Here is a 20,033-nt window from a genome sequence, read left to right on the forward strand (position 1 = left end):
AATTTTTTTTACAAAATATACAAGTTGCACAATAAATGCTTAAAAAAGAAGTATTTAAGCAGAGCAAACGATCTAGATAAGATCTAAAAAAGGGCTAGAGTGTTAAATTCCTATCAAGTCATTGAATGATTGATTGTCTATCCTCAAAATATTAATATCCAAGAGAGTATTCAGAAAGTTTACTTTTCGGACGTTCTGTTCACCTAATAATAATCAAAATGGCACAAACAAATATTGACTTCATTAACACTGCATCAAAGCTTATACCAGTTTTCGACGGTAAAGCAGAAAATTTAACTAGTTTCATTGATGCATTAAATATAATAGACTCAATAAAAGGCGAACACGAAAACCTAGCTGTCTCTATAATAAAGACAAAGCTAAAGGGTGTAGCCAGGAATCTTATCGGAAACGAAACAACAATAAATGAAGTAATTGCCAAATTAAAAAGTAACGTCAAGGGCGAGACTGTAGAAGTATTGTCAGCAAAGCTGATGAATCTACAGCAACGCAATAAAACTGCCAATCAATATACATCAGAGGTTGAACAGATGACGAAGGCTTTAGAAAGTGCGTACATAACAGACGGCTTAACACTAGAGCTGGCCAGAAGTTATTCCACACAGCAAGCAGTAAAAGCAATGACCAAAAACTGCACGATTGATAAGGTCAAACTTATAATGCAAGCCGGCAATTTCAACATTATGAATGACGCCGTTTCAAAATTCGTAAACAGTTGCACAGAAGCAACTGGACAACCAAACTCGGTCCTGTTCTATAATAACTATACACAGCGCGGCGGATACCGCGGACGCGGAAATTATAGAGGTAATTTCCGTGGTCGTAGTAACAATTATAGTTACTACAACAATAATAATAATCGCGGCAACTACAGAGGAAACTCAAGGGGCCGTGGCAACTCGAACAGAGGCTACAATAACAACAATACAAATAATGTAAGAGTAGCCAATGAGAGTTCGGGAAACTCTCAAGCCCCTTTAAATACTCAACAGTAGAAAATGTAACAGTTCATACAATTAATCTCAGCCAAAATATATTTGTCTCATTCACCCATGTGGCTACTGGAAAAGAACTTGTCTTTTTGGTAGACACAGGTGCCGAAATCTCTATAGTAAAAGAAAATTCCGATATATTTCAAAACATACAATATAATAACATAATAGATATACGGGGAATAAGCCAAGAGATTACTAAATCCAAAGGCTTAACATCAATTGAAATACAGACTACGAAATACATAATTCCACACAATTTTCATATTGTAAGTTTACATTTCGCTATTCCCTGTGATGGAATACTAGGAATCGATTTTATCAAAAAATATAACTGTCAATTAGACTTCAAGCCATCAGAAGATTGGCTTATAATTAGACCAAAATAAATTCTGAAAAAGGAAAAGAAGCTATAATGTCTACATACCATGATGAACCAATTCAAGGAGGTCATACTGGCATTACCAAAACTTTGGCCAAAGTCAAAAGACATTACTTTTGGAAAGGTATGACTCGATATATTAAAGAGTTCATACGAAAATGTCTAAAATACCAAAAAGCGAAAATAACCACGCATACAAAGACCCCATTAACTATTACCGAAACACCACAAACTGCTTTCGACAGGGTAATCGTGGACACGATCGGTCCATTGCCCAAGTCTGAACAAGGGAATGAATACGCAGTCACCCTAATTTGCGATTTAACTAAATACCTTGTAGCAATACCAATTCCAAATAAAAGTGCAAAAACAATAGCCAAAGCTATATTTGAAGATTTCATTCTGAAGTACGGTCCAATGAAGACGTTCATTACGGACATGGGAACAGAATATAAAAATTCAATAATTGAAGATTTATGTAAAAACTTAAATATCAAAAACATAAATTCTACTGCACACCATCACCAGACTGTCGGAACGGTGGAGCGAAGCCACAGAACACTTAACGAGTTCATACGCTCATATATCTCAGTTGATAAAACAGATTGGGATGTATGGCTACAATACTTCGTATATTGCTTTAACACAACCCCCTCTATGGCACATGATTATTGTCCATACGAATTAGTGTTTGGGAAAACTCCAAACTTACCAAAAAATTTCAATAGCATAGATAGAATAGAACCACTATATAATATAGAAGACTATGCTAAGGAATCTAAATATAGATTAGAACAGGCATATAAAAGAGCCAGAATAATGCTAGAAATTAATAAACAAAAACAAAAAGATAGATACGATAAAAATAGCTTAGATTTCGAATTAAAAATAGGAGACCAAGTTTTATTAAAAAATGAAACGGGCCATAAGCTAGACTTTAAATATACAGGACCCTATAAAGTAGAAAAGATAGAACCTAATAATAATATAACAATTTTAAATACAAAAAACAAAAAACAGATAGTTCATAAGGATAGACTAAAAATTTTTATAGAATAGATTTTGTAGGATGGCCATTCATAAGATAAAAATAATATTACATATTCACTAAAAAAAAAAAAAAAAAAAAAAAACAAAATATTAACTACAAAAATAAAATATATTTCTCTCCTATTATAAGGAATATAGGAATACAAAAACGAAAACAAAATATATATTAATAAGACATATTCGCATAAATTTTGATTTCACTAACTTTTCCAACATTTACTATATTAACCAAAACAAAAAAAAAAAATGAAAAAATGAATGAAAAAAAAAACACATATAAAAATATTAATTCCTAATTTTATAAACATACATATATAATACATATTACACATATAACATATTAATTATCAAAATAACTCCATAAATTACGTTATTTTTCAAAAGGAGGGAGATGTAATATGCTCACATATCGGGTACCCACTGTACCAAAAACCAAATGTTGCCAGCATTTCAAGTGCGGAGTTTGTTAACCCACACAAGAATGCAATGGGCAGCCAAAGTGCTGAGTCGGCATGTCTGGCATGCGCGACCGAATTATGATATGCCAGCGTATTACACTCTCTCACTCAACGGCTTGCGCAACTTCTGTTGGGCAGCCTGATATGTATATGAGCGCGGACTGCTCCGCTGCCGGCGTCACCGACGGCGTAGCGGCGCAGTCCCGAGTTTGACGAATGCTAACTCAAAATAAGAGAGCATTGAAGATATACGGCTGAGACCAGAAGGTCAGGCCTAATTTTGTTAAGTTAATAAAGACCTAATTTTGTTTAATCAATAAATCCGCAAACTATAAATGGCTTTATTTACTTGGGAATAAATCTGCATTTCTACATCCCACTTCAGAAATTGTAGTGATACAATCAGGGTCTTGTTTCTTCAGTGGTCGCAGCAAAAGTGATCTTTATTTTATCATCTCTGTTAATGCTTAGCCTATTTCACACTCTCGTATGTGCAAGAGACGTACATACTTATAGATGGGTTTACATGGTGATTCTTAAAGGAGTAAGGGGGACATAAAGGATGACTTAACTTAACCCTCTAAGCCCCAAGAGTGCCTTGAGGCACTCATTTCACATGCGTTATTGTGGAAAGTGGCATTAGAGGGTTAAGGGATACACAATAATGTTAACTGCTTATCAAGCAGTGCTTAATAATAGGTATATGTACATAGGGCTGCTCATGGTACAATTATACAAGGTAGTCTCGTCCATAGTACAATTATACAAGGTAGTCTCGTCCGCTGCCTAATCATTCGGCTTTTTAGTCAGTGTGTTTCAGATAATTTTAGTATAACAAAAAATGTAAAGGAGAAACGATTAATAGCTGCTAAGAAACATTAATTTAGATATTACAAAAATGTACTTAAATATTGACATTTATTTTAAAATTAAGAACCTAAACAAAGAAATAACTATCAAAACAAAAAAAAAAAACGGTAATTGTTTACAAGTGCGGTGCACGGTAAATACAGCTTAAAAAAATAAAGTAAAATATGGAAACGATGTCGTTTTTTCTAAAACTTCGAAATCCGTTGGCGGAGACTGAAAATTTTTCCCCGTTTATTTGTTATTAACAATTAAAGATGCGATTTGTAGTACAAATTCGGATCTGAGTGACCGTATTTGCAATAATCCGCCACCAGACGACTGCAATAATCGGCACATCACATGCAAATACGGTCACTCAGATCCGAATTTGTACTACAAATCACATCTTTAATTATTAATAACAAAAAAACGGGGAAAAATTTTCAGTCTCCGCCAACGGATTTCGAAGTTTTAGAAAAAACCACATCGTTTCCATATTTTACTTTATTTTTTTAAGCTGTATTAATTACCAAAAAAATGTTCAATTTTAAATTCAAAACTTTTAAAAATTAAATTATAAAAAACTTTAACTCATTTTACTATAAATGAACAATTTAAGCCCCATGCACCATCTAAGGGTTAACAAAAAGCTTTTTTGTCGTTTCACTCGCACTTACTACGCAGACTCCTCTCACTCGCACTTGTTGTGAGTAATGAATAACGGAGTGCTTTTGCCGACGAGACTACCTTTTATAATTGTACCATGGGGCTGCTTGGTAAAAAAGCTTTTTGGCTGAAACTTTCCCAAAAGTTGTCTAGTTGTTGCACGCAGTTTATAGGTCGGAACGAGCCGGATCGGCCGACTATATCGGATAGCTCCCATACGAGAGAATGAAATTAAAAATTCTTACTCCGTTGTTTTCGGTCAGATCGACTTGATTCCTTCCAGATGGCGTTTTCTAACTGCTATTGAATTTCGGATTAAATTTTATCAAAATCGGATAACTCTATCATAAAGCTGCCAAAGGAAAGATCGAAAAATCTATATAGAAATAACGGAAATAAAATAATATAGTACTCCGATTTTTTTTTACCTTGCAGAGCAATAGGGTATTATAATTTCATTCAGAAGTTTGCAACGCAGTGAAGGAGACACCTCAGATCCTATACTTTATGGGTGATTACATATCAGATTAACAGTCGATATTGGGAAATTCGATGAGATATTTTTTTCATGCTCTTTATCGAAAATAAATCGACACGTATTTTTTTATATGGCTCAGAAATCTACTTTTGATACCATTCTGAAATTTTAGTATGTTCATCAGAAGAATTTGAAGGATTTACTGTGAAAAAAAAAAATCAAAATGGTCCAAGTTGGAGAAAAATTAATTTGTTATAAACATTTGAACTTTTTGTGGTGAAAAATTGTTTAAAAAAATTTTTTCTCGAAAGTTTTGCAAAGAAGAAGGAAGGATGAAATTTTTACTTCCTATAGATTTTTTTCCTGCGACGTGCGGTTTTCGAGTTATTGGGGCTGTAAAACGCAACTGTCATCAAAAAAGGCAGTTTATCAAAAATTCAAAAAATCATAACTTTGTCAAAAAAAATTTCTGAGCCATATAAAAAAATACGTGTCGATTTGTTTTCGATAAAGAGCATGAAAAAAAATATCTCATCGAATTTCCCAATATCGACTGTAAATCTGATATGGAATCACCCATATACACCTATTTCATATGATTTCGTATGATTTTTGGAATATTTTTAAATTTTTCAACAAATTAAAAAATAGTGAATCGTAGACAAATCAGTAACTGAGTTTTCAGAGAGAAAAAGGAATTAAAAGTGGATATGTAAGAGTTGGGAAATTAAAAAAGAAAGGTGAAACGAGAAAAAAAATCAGTATCTGAGTGGTCTGAAAACTGAAAAAAATTATATTATATAAAAAAAAATTTATAAAAAAAAATAGTGAAACGAAAAAAATTAGAATTTGAGTTACGGACAGGTATATTTATATGATATACACGTTTATATGAAATAGTTTACGTTATAATTATTATTAGATTACATAATTAAAATTTATATATTTTTTTTTGCTGTTAAAAGATAAATAAATAAGAGTAAACAATAATGGGCATATTATAAAAAGAGAGATGTTGCGAACAAGAACCGGAAAAAGAAAAATTAGCGTATTTAAAAATGTGGGTGTGAAATCCAGCAGTTTTACCTTGCCAATACAGTGCAAAATTAATAAAACCATGCCAACTTAACGTAACAAATATGAGCAAGAATTAATTCGACTGTAAGTTTTCTTATTATATCTTTATTTATTATGCTTTTTATTTGGTTATTTTCGTCATCGGTTAAAACATTTTTTGTTTATTTAATATTTGCATTATTTTTGGATTGATTGCAGCTGATTTTTCTAAGTTCTGTATTGCTGGCCGAAGCTCAATGAAAAAAGTAAAAATAATGAGCTTTCCTAGCGAGGATGGTCACAAAAGTTTCCCCCAAAAAACACAATAGCGATCACAATCACTGATTATTAAAACTTCTTCTTTTTTTAATATTTACATTTTCATTTAATTAACATTTATAGTTTTATTATTTTTTATTTTATTTAATGTTATTTTGTTTATTTTTTATATATTAAATCACCGCATCATTCCAGCAACATGATTCTCTTTGTCAAAAAAAAAAATTTAATTAAACATAAAAATAAAAGAAATAAAATATTATCGATGAGGGAAATTTGTTAAAGATGATTTTTTATAGTTAAAATTTTAAAAAAAAAAAAATTAAGAAATAAGCGATACGAATTGTCAGGTATAGCTTATGGAATAAAACTAGAAGCCTGAATTTGTTCTTTAATTAAGGAAACGAATAGGAATACTGTAAAAATAATTTTTTGCTTGGATTAGTTTAAACCTTCTTGTAAATAAATTAATTAAGTAGATTTCAAAGAAAGAGTAATAATTTTTTTGTGTACAGATAAAAATTATGTATTTTTTTTTTTGGCAAAGGTTATTTTTTGATTTTTTTTATATTCTTCTTCTTTTAAGCTTGTACGTTTTCATTTTCATCAACTCATTATACCATTGCAGAGCAAAAGGGAATTCAAATTTCAGTCAGAAGTTTCCAACCCAGTGAAAAAGACACCTCAGACCCCATAAAGTATACGGGTGATTCCATATCAGATTTACAGTCGATATTGGGAAATTCGATGAGATATTTTTTTCATGCTCTTTATCGAAAATAAATCGACACGTATTTTTTTATAAGGCTCAGAAAATTTTTATGACAAAGGTATGATTTTTTGAATTTTTGATGAACTGCCATTTTTTGATGACAGTCGCGTTTTCCAGCCAGAATAACTCGATAACCGTACGTCGCAGAAAAAAATGTATAGGAAGTAAAAATTTCATCCTTCCTTCTTCTTTGCAAAACTTTCGTGAAATAATTTTTTTTAAACAATTTTTCACCACAAAAAGTTTAAATGTTTACAACAAATTAATTTTTCTCCAATTTGGACAATTTTGATTTTTTTTTTTTTATCACAATAAATCCTTCAAATTCTTCTGATGAACATACTAAAAATTCAGAATGGTATCAAAATTAGTTTTTGAGTTATAGAATTAAATAGCATTAAAAATTCATTTCATTGACCCTTACTATGCGCGCGCAAAGCGAATTGACGCTCGTTAGAGTCGTTGGTCGGCGCACGCCCTGAGACCGAGCGCGCGGACCGTGCATGATGATCTTGAATATTCTATAACTCAAAAACTAATTTTGATACCATTCTGAAATTTTAGTATGTTCATCAGAAGAATTTGAAGGATTTATTGTGATAAAAAAAAAATCAAAATTGTCCAAATTGGAGAAAAAATTATTTGTTGTAAACATTTAAACTTTTTGTGGTGAAAAATTGTTTAAAAAAAATTATTTCACGAAAGTTTTGCAAAGAAGAAGGAAGGATGAAATTTTTACTTCCTATACATTTTTTCTGCGACGTACGGTTATCGAGTTATTGGGGCTGGAAAACGCGACTGTCATCAAAAAAAGGGCAGTTCATCAAAAATTCAAAAAATCATAACTTTGTCAAAAAAATTTCTGAGCCATATAAAAAATACGTGTCGATTTATTTTCGATAAAGAGCATGAAAAAAATATCTCATCGAATTTCCCAATATCGACTGTAAATCTGATATGGAATCACCCATACATGTGTGTTGGAACATTGTTATGCTTAGTTTGAGAGCAACTGGAATGTATAACACAGCTGATCGTAATGACCGACAGCAACCATAGTTATAAGTCTTTGAGAGCTTTGACTTAACTTAATTAAACGACTCTAACTCGACAAGACGTGTTCTCTCTTTCGGTCCGAGTTATAGCGGGGATACTGGGGTACACTGAAACTAACACTGTAGCAGTTATCAAACTCTCCAACAAAGGTTATGGGCCCAGAACTCAAAAAACCCCTTTAACTTCAAATCGAAAAGAATTGAGTGTTCGTCGGCATGGTGCCGGACCGCGAATTGGTGGCAGTGTTTTCCTAGTCGATTTTAGTTAGAGAATTAAGTCAAAGGCAATGTCTCACGGTATGATGAACATTGAAAAACTGTCGGGGGACAACTACGAAAGTTGGTCGCTCCAAATGAAAAGTCTATTAGTTACATCCGATTTGTGGAAGTACATATGTCATAGGCAAAGTGGAACCGACAATGACGGCTACTGAACAATTGTTATGGCCGAGAAATGATGAGAAGGCGCTAGCTACGATTATAATGTGCGTGAAGCCTAGTGAGCTAATTCACATCAGAACGTGTGCAACGGCGGGGAAGCGTGGAATAAGTTGCATGAAATATATTTCGCACATGGACCCGCCAGGAAAGTCAGTCTGTTCAAGCAACTGATTAAATTCCAGATTAGGAGCAGTGAGAAAATCTCCCCTCAAGTTACAAAATTTTGTACGATTGCGTAAAATTTGAACGAGATCGACGTTAAAGTTCCAGAAGAGTTACTTTCTATTTTGCTGTTATGCAGTTTGCCGGACGACATGGAAAATTTTGTTGTAGCAATGGAATGCAGGGATCAGTTACCGTCACTAAGTCAATTGAAGGTCAAGATATTGGAAGAGGAATCCAGGAGAGACGATAGAGGTATAGAGAAAGATAACGGAACGGAGCAAGTGTTTTCAGCTAAGGGAACAAAGAAGTTTCAGAAAACTGATAAAGATCGAAGACGAAACATAAAATGTTTTGCTTGCGGTAAGCAAGGTCACATAAGGGCGCAATGCAAAGCGGATCGCGAACGAAACCAAGCAATGAGTGCGAATAACGGAAAATCAAGAATCGACGACAACGAATGGATTTTGGATAGTGGTGCTTCTTCACATATGTGCAGGGAGAGAGCATATTTCGCAAATTTGAAAGAGAGCAATGAGAGCATAACGATGGCATCAGGAGATAAAGTCAAAGCACACGGAGTAGGAGATGTAAAAATAAAATCACAGTTTTGCAGTGACATCTTGCTACGAGAAGTTTTATTTGTTCCAGAATTAAGCCACAATTTTTTATCTATTGGTAGAATAATAAGCTTTGGACATTCTGTGAAATTTAAAAATAAATTGACCTGTGTGGTGGACGGAAAGAATCATAAATTGATAAATGCGACTTTGGATGCTGGAATCTTTAAGGCTAGAGTGTCGGGAAAATGTATACAATCGCTGTACAGCGCGCATGCAGCGGTACATTCAAATATTGAATTGTGGCATAGCAGATTTGGACACCTGAACCCGAGGGATCTACGGGAACTCTCAAGTAAGCGTATAGTTCGTGGATTGGAAGTGAATAATAATAAAGACTTCGTTTGTGTGACATGTGCAACGTGTAAAATTACAAGGAAACCATTCGATCAGTTTAATGGTATATACACAACGAAGAAGCTCGAGCTAATACATACAGATATATGTGGACCTATGCGCGTGGCATCAATATCTGGCTCTAGTTATGTAATAACGTTTATAGATGATTACACGAGATATGTGTGGACATATTTTCTTCGAAGAAAATCGGATGCATTAGGAGCTTTTAAGGATTTTGTAGCTCAGGCAGAAAGACAAAGCGGATGCAAAGTTAAACGTATGCGAAGCGATAATGATCGCGAATACGTTAATACGGACTTTAAAGCATTTCTTCGAAATAATGGCATAATTCATCAAACAACGGTAAGCTATACACCCCAGCAGAAGCTGAGAGGGCCAACCGAACATTAGTCGAGATGGCGAGGTGTATGCTGGAAGCGGCGGCTCTACCACAGTACCTGTGGGCAGAGGCCATTAATACGGCTACTTATGTGCGCAACAGGAGTATTACCAAGAAGTTGGGTGAGAGGACTCCATACGAATGTTGGTTCAACTGAAAGCCAAGTGTCAGGCATTTCAGGACATTCGGATGCGACAATATAAGTTTGAATAAGAAGCCAGGTAAAGGAAAGTTTGAAACAAAAGGTCTAAAACTTATTTTTGTAGGATACTCAGAGAAGTCCAAGGCGTATCGACTGTATGACATCCATGGTAGAACTATCGTAGTGTCAAGGGATGTAATCTTTCTGGAAAAATCGTTTTCCATTGGACGAGATGATTACGACACAGGAAATGATGTTAGTTCTGACGGCCACAAATTCTTCGACTGGATTAATATTTCTGGACTAGAGGCGCGTGAAGGATCTTCAGACGACCATGGTAACCAGCACATGGCACAGGATATTCCGAGGGAGCTGGATACTCCACAGGAAGAGTATACTCCGCAGGAAGGTGCAAGTCAACTGGAGGGTCAAGATCCACAGCTTGAGGACGAAGAAGACGAAGAGGACGTTATCTTACCAAGATCAAGGAAGCGCGGACGCCCACGAATTTTACGAACAGGACAGCCTGTCGTTCCAGCAAGTGTGAACCTACTGGAGGTAGAAAATTCGGATCCAAAGACGGTGACAGAGGCGCTGGTCAGCCAGTACAAAAGGAAATGGCGAAAGGCGATGGATATTGAATATCAAAGTCTTATGAAGAATGAAACATGGGAGCTTGTGGACATCGATAAGAAAGTTAATGTTTTAGGATGTAAATGGGTGTTTACAACTAAACGGAATGCAGATGGCAGCATTGAAAAACACAAAGCCAGGCTTGTGGCACAAGGTTGTGGACAACGGATGTGCGTCGATTACAACAACACATACGCCCCGGTAGTCAAATATCCGACTATACGATTGATATTCGCAATTGCAGCAAAGTTCAGTCTATATGTCAATCACATTGATATCGTGGCGGCGTATTTGAATGGAAATCTTAAGAAAGATGTATACATGCGACAGCCGGAGATGTTTATGGATCAAGCCAGACCAAACGCTATATGTAAGCTGAAGAAGTCGATCTATGGTCTCAAGCAGGCAGGACATGAATGGAATATCAAAATCACGGAGATTCTAAAAGATATAGGATTCAAGCAGTGCGCTACAGACAGTTGCGTATACATTGATCGGTCAGCGGGAAGCGATATCAATTTAATTGCCCTATATGTCGATGACATGCTGCTGGCATGTTCGAATCAGAAGAGAATGGCGGCGATTGTGGAAAAATTGAACGAAAATATTGAAGCAGTTGATCGAGGACCAGTAAAGTACTATTTAGGACTGGAAGTTGAGCGAGATGGACAGCGTGGCGACAAATCTATTCATCAGAATAGGTATACTAAACTCTTGTTGGCAGAATGGGAAATGGATTTGTGCAAGCCAGCACCTACACCATTTGCATTAGGAACAGTTTTGGAAAAATGTACGGACAAGAATTGCAGCCAGCTGGAAGATGTTGATAAATATCAATCTTTAATTGGAGCTCTCAACTATTTGTCAATGGCATCACGGCCAGACAATACTCACACAGTATCCAGATTGTCCCAGTACAATAATCATCCGCACAAGGAGCACTTTACAGCTGCGAAGCGAGTACTTCGATACTTGAAAGGCGCATCTAAAGGTATAACTAAGTATGGTACTAATTTAGAAAATCTTGTTTGTTATACAGATGCAGATTGGGGATCAGAATCGTCTGACCGGAAGTCCTACAGCGGATTTATACTGATGTTAGCAGGAGCACCGGTGGCTTGGGAAGCCAAAAAGCAAAACGTGGTGGCTCTAAGTTCGATGAAGGCTGAATACATTGCGATGTGCCAGGGCACAAAAGAAATTGCCTTCCAACGAAGCCTTCTTTCGGAAATGGGTTTCCAGGATCTTGTCAAGGAAGCAACGATTTTGAGATCCGACAACCAGGCGGCAATTGCTATTGCCCGATGGTACATAAGAGGAGTAAACACATCGACATCCGTTTCCATTTTGTTCGTGAGCAAGTAGAGAACCAGGAAATCAAGATAGACTACGTTTCTACAATGGACAACGTTGCTGATGTATTTACCAAAGCCCTTTCCAAGGAGAAACATTTACAATGCTGTAAATTAATGAATTTGTATTTTTGAAGTTATACATCCGAGTTGAGCCGGAGTTTGTTGGAACATTGTTATGTTTAGTTTGAGAGCAACTGGAATGTATAACACAGCTGATCGTAATGACCGACAGCAACCATAGTTATAAGTCTTTGAGAGCTTTGACTTCACTTAATTAAACGACTCTAACTCGACAAGACGTGTTCTCTATTTCGGTCCGAGTTATAGCGGGGATACTGGCGTACACTGAAACTAACACTGTAGCAGTTATCAAACTCTCCTACAATGTTCTTGATCAGCATCACGATCAGAATCGAAATACGTCTGTACGTCTGTCCTCCTGTCTGTTTCTACGCAAACTAGTCTCTCAGTTTTAAAGCTATCTTGCTGAAACTTTCCCAAAAGTTGTGTAGTTATTGCACGCAGTATATAAGTCGGATTTTACTATTGCATTTCGGATTTTATTTTATCAAAATCGGATAACTCTATCATATAGCTGGCATATGAACAATAGTCGAAAATATGGAAAATTAAGGCAGGTTCTCACCTTGTGGCAAAAAAAAATTGATTTTTTTTTTCTTGGCTTACCGTATAGATATACATATGTTCCGAAAATGTTCTCAAAAAATTTCAGATCCAAATTTGAAATATTACAAAAGTTACAGGCCCTTAGACGAAGCACATGTCGAGCACCGGCCATTGGAAGCCAAAACTTTAAGCGCGTTTATCTCGGAACCACGTTTTCGGACCTTACGGAAGTAATTGAAGGCGTTGGGGTTGGCCAATCGTCATAAAATTTTTTTTTAAATATTCCTAATTGTTTCCTTTAACTAATGAACTAGGATTATCCAAAAATATTGAAAACTGTTTAATTGAGAAAATAATTAGTGAGAAAAAAAGCGCGAAAATCGAAATTTTTTTTCAAAAGCTAATAACTTTTGCAATTTTTATTTTTTTTTTCTGATCCTAGTTCATTTTATGCACAGTATTTTAAGAATCTTTTTGGTTTTTGTGTTTCCGGTTACCCGTTTTGGCTGAATCACTTCCGTAAGCGGGACGCCTTCTTGCCGAAATGTTGCAACTCAGGAACGCCACCTCCCTCCCCTTTTTTGATTTTTCAATTTTGAAATTTTTTTTCGCAAATTAAATATGTTTTCAAATAAAGTTACAAATTTTAGATTTTTATCTTTAACCGTTTTCTCAAAACAATTTTTTTTAAAAAATGTCAATTTTTCGGCCCTACAAGGTGAGAACCTGCCTTAATAGAAAAATCGTCATAGCTATGATGGTGTTAAGCCTTTATGCATTTTTTTCGACATATTTGATGACTGCAAGGGAATATCAGCTTCGGCTTGCCGAATATCGCATCGTCACACCCTAACCTAAAAAAGTATTGAATTTTTAAAAGAGATTATAATTTAAAATATTGCAGGCAAGTTTGTACTTACGACCGAGATGCACTATTTCGGGCTCAGAATGAGAAATTTTTTTGAAAAAGTATTCAACCACATTAAGCACAGCCACAAAAGCAGAAAAGATTAGGCTGAAAAAAAAATTAAACAAAAAATGTTATTTTTTTAAATATAAAAAAATTTGAACTTTTTCTTCGATTTGTTAAAAGTTATTGCTAAAAAAATTAAAAAAAAAACCCCCTACTCTTAATGTTTATAACAAAATGGTATTTGGTCAGTATTATTATATTTTACAAATCCAAGCATACCAAAATGTAGTCATGTAAATGAAAAATATTATAATTTATGTAAGCCCTTGTTATTATAAAAATGAATTTTAGATATTTTTTTATATTACACATTTGTATGCAATCAATTTTAAGTCAGTCTGTTTCTAAGTCTGTCCATTTACCTTTTTCTATATAAACTAGTCTCCCAGCTTTAAAGCTTTCTAGATTAAACCTGATCAAAAGTTCTGTAGTTATTGCGCGCAGTAATTAAGTTGAAACAAGACGGACCGGACCACTAAACGCTCTCATGAACGAGATTGATAAAAATTTTAAACGCCGCTATTTTTCATCATAAAAGCATGATTTTTTGGATATAAAGTTTTCCAGTGACTGTTTAATTTGGATTACATTTTTTTTATCGGACGACTATATTTTAAAGCTATCACAGAAACAATAGGTAAACATATACCTGGTTTGATTTAATCTCCTGCAAACTACCCCAATCACTTTGCAAGCAACTTCACACTACAACGACGATCAACCCGGAGTAACTGATGGAGCAGAATATCAACTATTTTTAAATTCTACCCAAACAAAAAAAAAAATTTAACGGGATTAATACTGGCTTACAGTTTATTTTAATCGTTTTCAAAATATGTAGTGGATTTGAGTATTTTTATACCCTTGCAGAGCAAAGGGTATTATAATTTTGGCCAGAAGTTTGCAACGCAGTGAAGGAGACACCTTAGACCCCATAAAGTATATATATTCTTGATCAGCATCACCATCTGAATCGAAATACGTCTGTACGTCTGTCCGTCTGTCTGTCTGTCCGTCTGTCCGTCTGTCCGTCTGTCCTCCTGTCCGTTTCTGCCCAAACTAGTCTCTCAGTTTTAAAGCTATCTTGCTGAAACTTTCCCAAAAGGTGTGTAGTTATTGCACGCAGTATATAAGTCGGAACGGGCCGGATCGGGCGACTATATAGGATAGCTCCAATACAAGAGATTGAAATACAAAATTCTAACGCCGTTGTTTTTGATCAGATCGACTTGATTTCTTCCACATGGCGTTTTCTAGTTACTATTGAATTTCGGGTTAAATTTTATCGAAATCGGATAACTCTATCATATAGTTGCCATAGGAGAGGTCAAAAAATATATATAGAATTAATGGAAATTAATTGATAACGTCATTGTTTTTCATCACACGACTATGATTTTTCGAGTATCAAGTTTTTTAACTAGCATTGGTTGATAAAAAAAATTTCATACAAATCGGACAACTATATCATATAGCTGCCATATGAACATTAGTCAAAAATATGAAAAATTAATAGAAAAGTCGTCGTTGCTTCGATGTTGTTTAGCCTTTGTGTATTCTGTTCGAAATATTTGATGACTGAAGGGTATATAAGCTTCGGCTTGCCAAAGCTAGCTTCCTTTCTTGTTTGTAATCTTATGGTCTAAGACGCCATAGACCTTTTTCAGCACGCCTGCGTCGGGAGATCGATCTTTCGTCGATGGATAAGTTGCCGTGAGTTTACATTATTGTTTATTCTCTTTATCCATCCTTGTTTTTGAAAACGAAACTTGAAACTGGTCTCGAATGGCTAATTTAAAAATTTTTTAAGCTCATTTGATAATACCAAAAGCCAGAATTTAAGGAATCCCAAATAATGAAGTTTGCAATTTTAATTTAAATATCCTACCTTGGAATTAAATCAATTTAAATATTTCATTTAGATATTAAGCTATAAATGTTAAGTACTTAGAACATGAAAAGACTTTATTTGAACTTAATCTTGAATTTATTCAAAATATTTCCTAAGTCATAAATTTATTTGAAGAAACAAAAACCAATTACTAATTATTACTTTTTTATTAAACCAATACTATTATACACTGAAAACAAATCGAAATCCTATAAGTTAAAAACATATATATTCTCACTATCTTTATTATCCACCCATGCTATTATTAAAATATTATTACTATTGCATGTCCATTACTCTTTTATGAAATTATATACTAGTTCTTATTATGTTATGTTTTAATTCCTTGAATTCAACAATTAAAAATGGAAGCTTAAAACCTTAAATTACTGAACTCAGCTGATGTTTTCACGGTCGTAGGGTACAAAAGGGGTCACCGGAGCCATGCTCTTGCGGCAGGTGATCATAGGTAGGGTGGGCAACATGCGAGCACTATAATACCCGTGTTTCGGTACGTTAAGCTTTCTCTCTTACTTTTCTTTCTTTTCTTTTCTTTCTAATAAAATCTATTTTTTTCGAATTTATTTATATTTCTTCTGGTTTAGATAACTAACTTATAGTTTTGTCGCAAGCACGCTCAATTCTAAGTATGTGTTCGGTTTCATACATCGCAAAGAGCGGCGATGTCTCCTCTCTATCGCTCTCTCTGAGAGAGGACCACCATTAGTTATTAGCAAAAAGTCAAGTCTAAGAGTCGGTCGATTGAACGCCGGAGTAGATCTACGCGACATATCTCATTTTCATTATATTATTGTGAATTAATTGAATTATAAAAAAAAAAAATACATTCTTTAACTCCACCCGGGAGCATAAAGCCTCTACAGTTTTGAAGAGAATTCATATATCTTTGGTTTTTTCGATCGTACTGGTGATAAGCCAGTAGCGACTTATCCTAGCGGTGGGGTTGCCACCTGGCGCCATCTAGGAGTGACGAGAAGTTCTATTGTTGGGTCCATAGTAACGTGGACGAGGGGGTGTGCGGGTCCACCCGGTCCATCCGGGTTCGGATGGAAAGCTAGGCTCTAAGCTACCGGGGGGGACGGCAGGTTGCGGATAGCCGGACGGCCTGTAGTAGCAGGTTAGTTGCGAAATAAGTTTAAACGAATAAGCAACCCCCGACAATGAGCGGCAGGAGCGGAGGATGCGGTTAAAAAGCTAGCAAATCCGATGATGTCCCTGTGACAGTGGCGAATAGACACCGCCTCTTCGAAAATATGTGTCCCACTCATCACGCTTAAGCATGATGAGGTACAAAAATCCAGGGGCATCCCACAGCGGGCGGCTTCCTGGTCGGCGTCTGTTCTCCATGTTAGGAGCGGCCGTAACAACACGCGTAAACCGGTCGGCAGACCATCAGGATGGATACCAGTAAAATCCTGATTATGATATACTGGACTCGGATGAAACGAAGCATCGGGCTGGGGTTACGGGTCTCTGTTACCTGAGTACGCGGAGTGACATCTTGCTGAAATGGCTCTCAGAAGGATTCGTAGCCTCCTCCGCCCCAATAAAACCTTGTCTTGCAGAGCGCTCGAAGCGCGTAGTCTTTAGTGACCACGAAGGTTAGGTTGAGATGACTCCCTATTTATTCCGGTTTGAAGTCTGGCTCTGAACACTGGACCCCATAAAGGCCAGTGTCAACCCTCGCATGACCTCACTGATTCAAAGACAACCATGGGACTTACGGAAACTTCGTGCACGCGTGGAGATAGCGGCTGTAAGTTGGGGCCCTTACTGCATGGATTTAAAAGAACTAAACCCAGAACTAAACCCAAACAACAACAACAACGTCGCACACAGCAATGAAAACATTGCAACAGGAGGACTGGCAGAGGTATTTAGGAGGAGTTCTGTGATCGCAAGATCTCCACCATTACCAGCAGCACCAATAAACAATACAAAGGAAGGCGTCTCAAGCCAAAGACGTGTAAACAGACTAGCGCCACAAACAAGCAGTGGTACTGAAACGACCGCTACACCGACGACTCACCTAAACACCAATGAGTTGGTGAACAATGTCAATGTGCACCAACCAGCACCATTGAATCAAGGCTCACAAGCACTCGTTGTATGCCCGACAGAGAAGGCAGCACCGACACCCACGCTTACACTCGCTAAGGTAGTGGAAAAGCTCGGAAGAGCATGTACGTCGCAACGTACATGGCGATATTAGGAAACTGTGCAGCACCATAAAAAGTGCCCACACAGAAGTTCTTATGCAATTGGAAGCAGAGGAACGCAAGGCAAAATTGTTGCCCACCCCTAAACTGAACAGCCTAAGAACACGTATAAGCGCAAATGCCCCACAGTCGGCGAAAAGAACAAGAGCCAAAAGCCCCAAGGATGTTGCCCCTGCAATGGCGAAATCGCCGCAGGCAAAGAAAAAGAAGGGGGACGACGACTCCCCGCACCCACCAAAAGTGAAAGCATCCAGGACTCAAGGGGAATGGACAAAAGTCGAAAAAAAGGAAACGAAAAGACCAAAAAAAATGAGCAAATCCGTCAGGCCGCGGTCTGATGCGATACTTATTGAAAAGAAGGAGCAGCATACAACCTACGCGGACATTCTACGTGCGGTGAGATCTAACACCGAACTGAAGGAGCTCTGCGAAAAGGTCAGGACATTGCGACCAACTCAGAAGGGTGGACTTCTGATCGAGCTAAAGAGGGGCAAGGGCAACGAAGCGAGCTCTTACCACTCGGCAATAGAAAAAGCGTTGGAGAAAATGGCAACGGTAAATGTCAGGACTCACACTGTCACTGTTCAGTGTAGGGGACTCATTCCCGAGCTCAGCACAGACGAGGAACTTCTTGAGGCGATTGCGAAACAGGCTCAAGTGAAACGACCGGACATATCGTCCATCAAAAGCAGGCGCGACACATACGGCGGCACGCAATCCGTTTACGTATCGCTGCAGGCGGAGGTCGCGAAGAAGATCCTAGACCTCGGCCACATAATGGTTGGATGGATCCGATGCCGGATAACCGAGGTCAAAACACCAAAAAGGTGTTACAAATGCTGGGCATACGACCATGTGGCAAACGCGTGTAAAGAACCGGACCGCACAAAGCTTTGCAGACGCTGCGGCACCGAAGGACACCAAGCAGCGAGATGCACAAACGAGGAAAAATGCGCGTTATGTAAAGGGACACATGCAGCAGGCAGCGCGAAATGTCCAAAATACCAGGAGGCAGTCCGTAAAATAAGAATATGAGGGTGCTACAACTGAACACTAACCACTGCAGAACTGCACAGGATCTACTATGGCAAACAACAGCGGAGCATAAAATCGACATAGCCTTACTAACGGAGCCGTACAAAGATATCGAATCACACCGCTGGATAACAGATACTGTGAAGCAGGCGGCAATCTGGATCACGGGAAACAAAACGTTCCAGCAGAAGATGACAACCGGCGGCGGATTTGTATGGGCCAAACTAGACGGCCTCTACTATGTAAGCTGTTACGCGCCCCCAAGGTGGTCTGTAGAAGAATTCACAAGCATGATGACTTCTTTGGAGCTGGAGCTAAGAGGAAAGAGGCCGATTTTGCTTACAGGAGACTTCAACGCCTGGTCAAGAACCTGGGGCAGCGACTTTACAAATGCAAGAGGTCGTCTAGTAGAGGAAACTGCTGCAGCGTTGGATCTTGTGTTACTGAATGCGCCAGGAGTCCACACTTTCGAATGCGCCAGAGGAAGATCGATAATCGACCTAGCCTTCGCAGATCGAGCGACCGCAAATCGAGCAACCTGAAAGGTGGAAGACTCAATCCATACTCATAGCGATCACAAAGCTATAATTATGGAGCTAAGCAGGGGAACACCACAAGCAGAGTGCAGAGCGACACGACCGAAATGGAAAAAATCTTCCTTTAATTTGGAGGCATTCAAGCTAGCGTGGCAGGGTACACACCTACAAGGTACCACAGCGGAAGCTATTGCAGAAGAAATTGCTCACAAAATTGAAGCAGCCTGCAACGCATCAATGACGCGAGGGAGGTACGGTGGAAAACGGAAACCGGCATACTGGTGGACAAGCGAGATAGCCGATTTACGCAAAGCTTGCATCAAGGCGCGACGGAGAGCAAAACGCGCAACACTTCGACCGACCTTTGCAGAACTACATGGCGTATACCGTGAGCGGAAATGGGAGCTAAAAAAAGCAATTGTGCGGAGCAAAAATCGCTGCTTTAGAGAAATGCGGGACAGAGCTGACGTCGAACCCTGGGGTATGGCATACCAAACTGTCATGCGAAAGGTGAAAGGACCCTCAGCACCACAGCCGAAGTGTCCAATACTGCTAGAAAAAGCGGTACTTACACTCTTCCC

At 37.4% G+C, this 20,033-nt stretch overlaps 1 protein-coding gene across 2 annotated transcripts in view; it reads right to left on the reverse strand.

The window, feature by feature from the left end:
- The window catches only part of LOC108101655 (transcriptional regulator ATRX homolog), a 467,254-nt gene that overhangs the window by 146,904 nt on the left and 300,317 nt on the right, over window positions 1–20,033 (reverse strand). For both annotated transcript variants that reach the window (XR_006245477.1, XM_043208182.1), the window contains one exon: window positions 13,698–13,792. Coding sequence is in view for 1 of the 2 variants with exons in the window: in XM_043208182.1 (XP_043064117.1) it covers window positions 13,698–13,792 (95 nt within the window). In the remaining variant the exon portion in view is untranslated. The remainder of the gene's footprint in view (window positions 1–13,697; window positions 13,793–20,033) is intronic.

The sequence above is a fragment of the Drosophila ficusphila genome, unplaced genomic scaffold (assembly GCF_018152265.1).
Source record: "Drosophila ficusphila isolate 14025-0441.05 unplaced genomic scaffold, ASM1815226v1 contig_414, whole genome shotgun sequence".
Classification (NCBI taxonomy): domain Eukaryota; kingdom Metazoa; phylum Arthropoda; class Insecta; order Diptera; family Drosophilidae; genus Drosophila; species Drosophila ficusphila.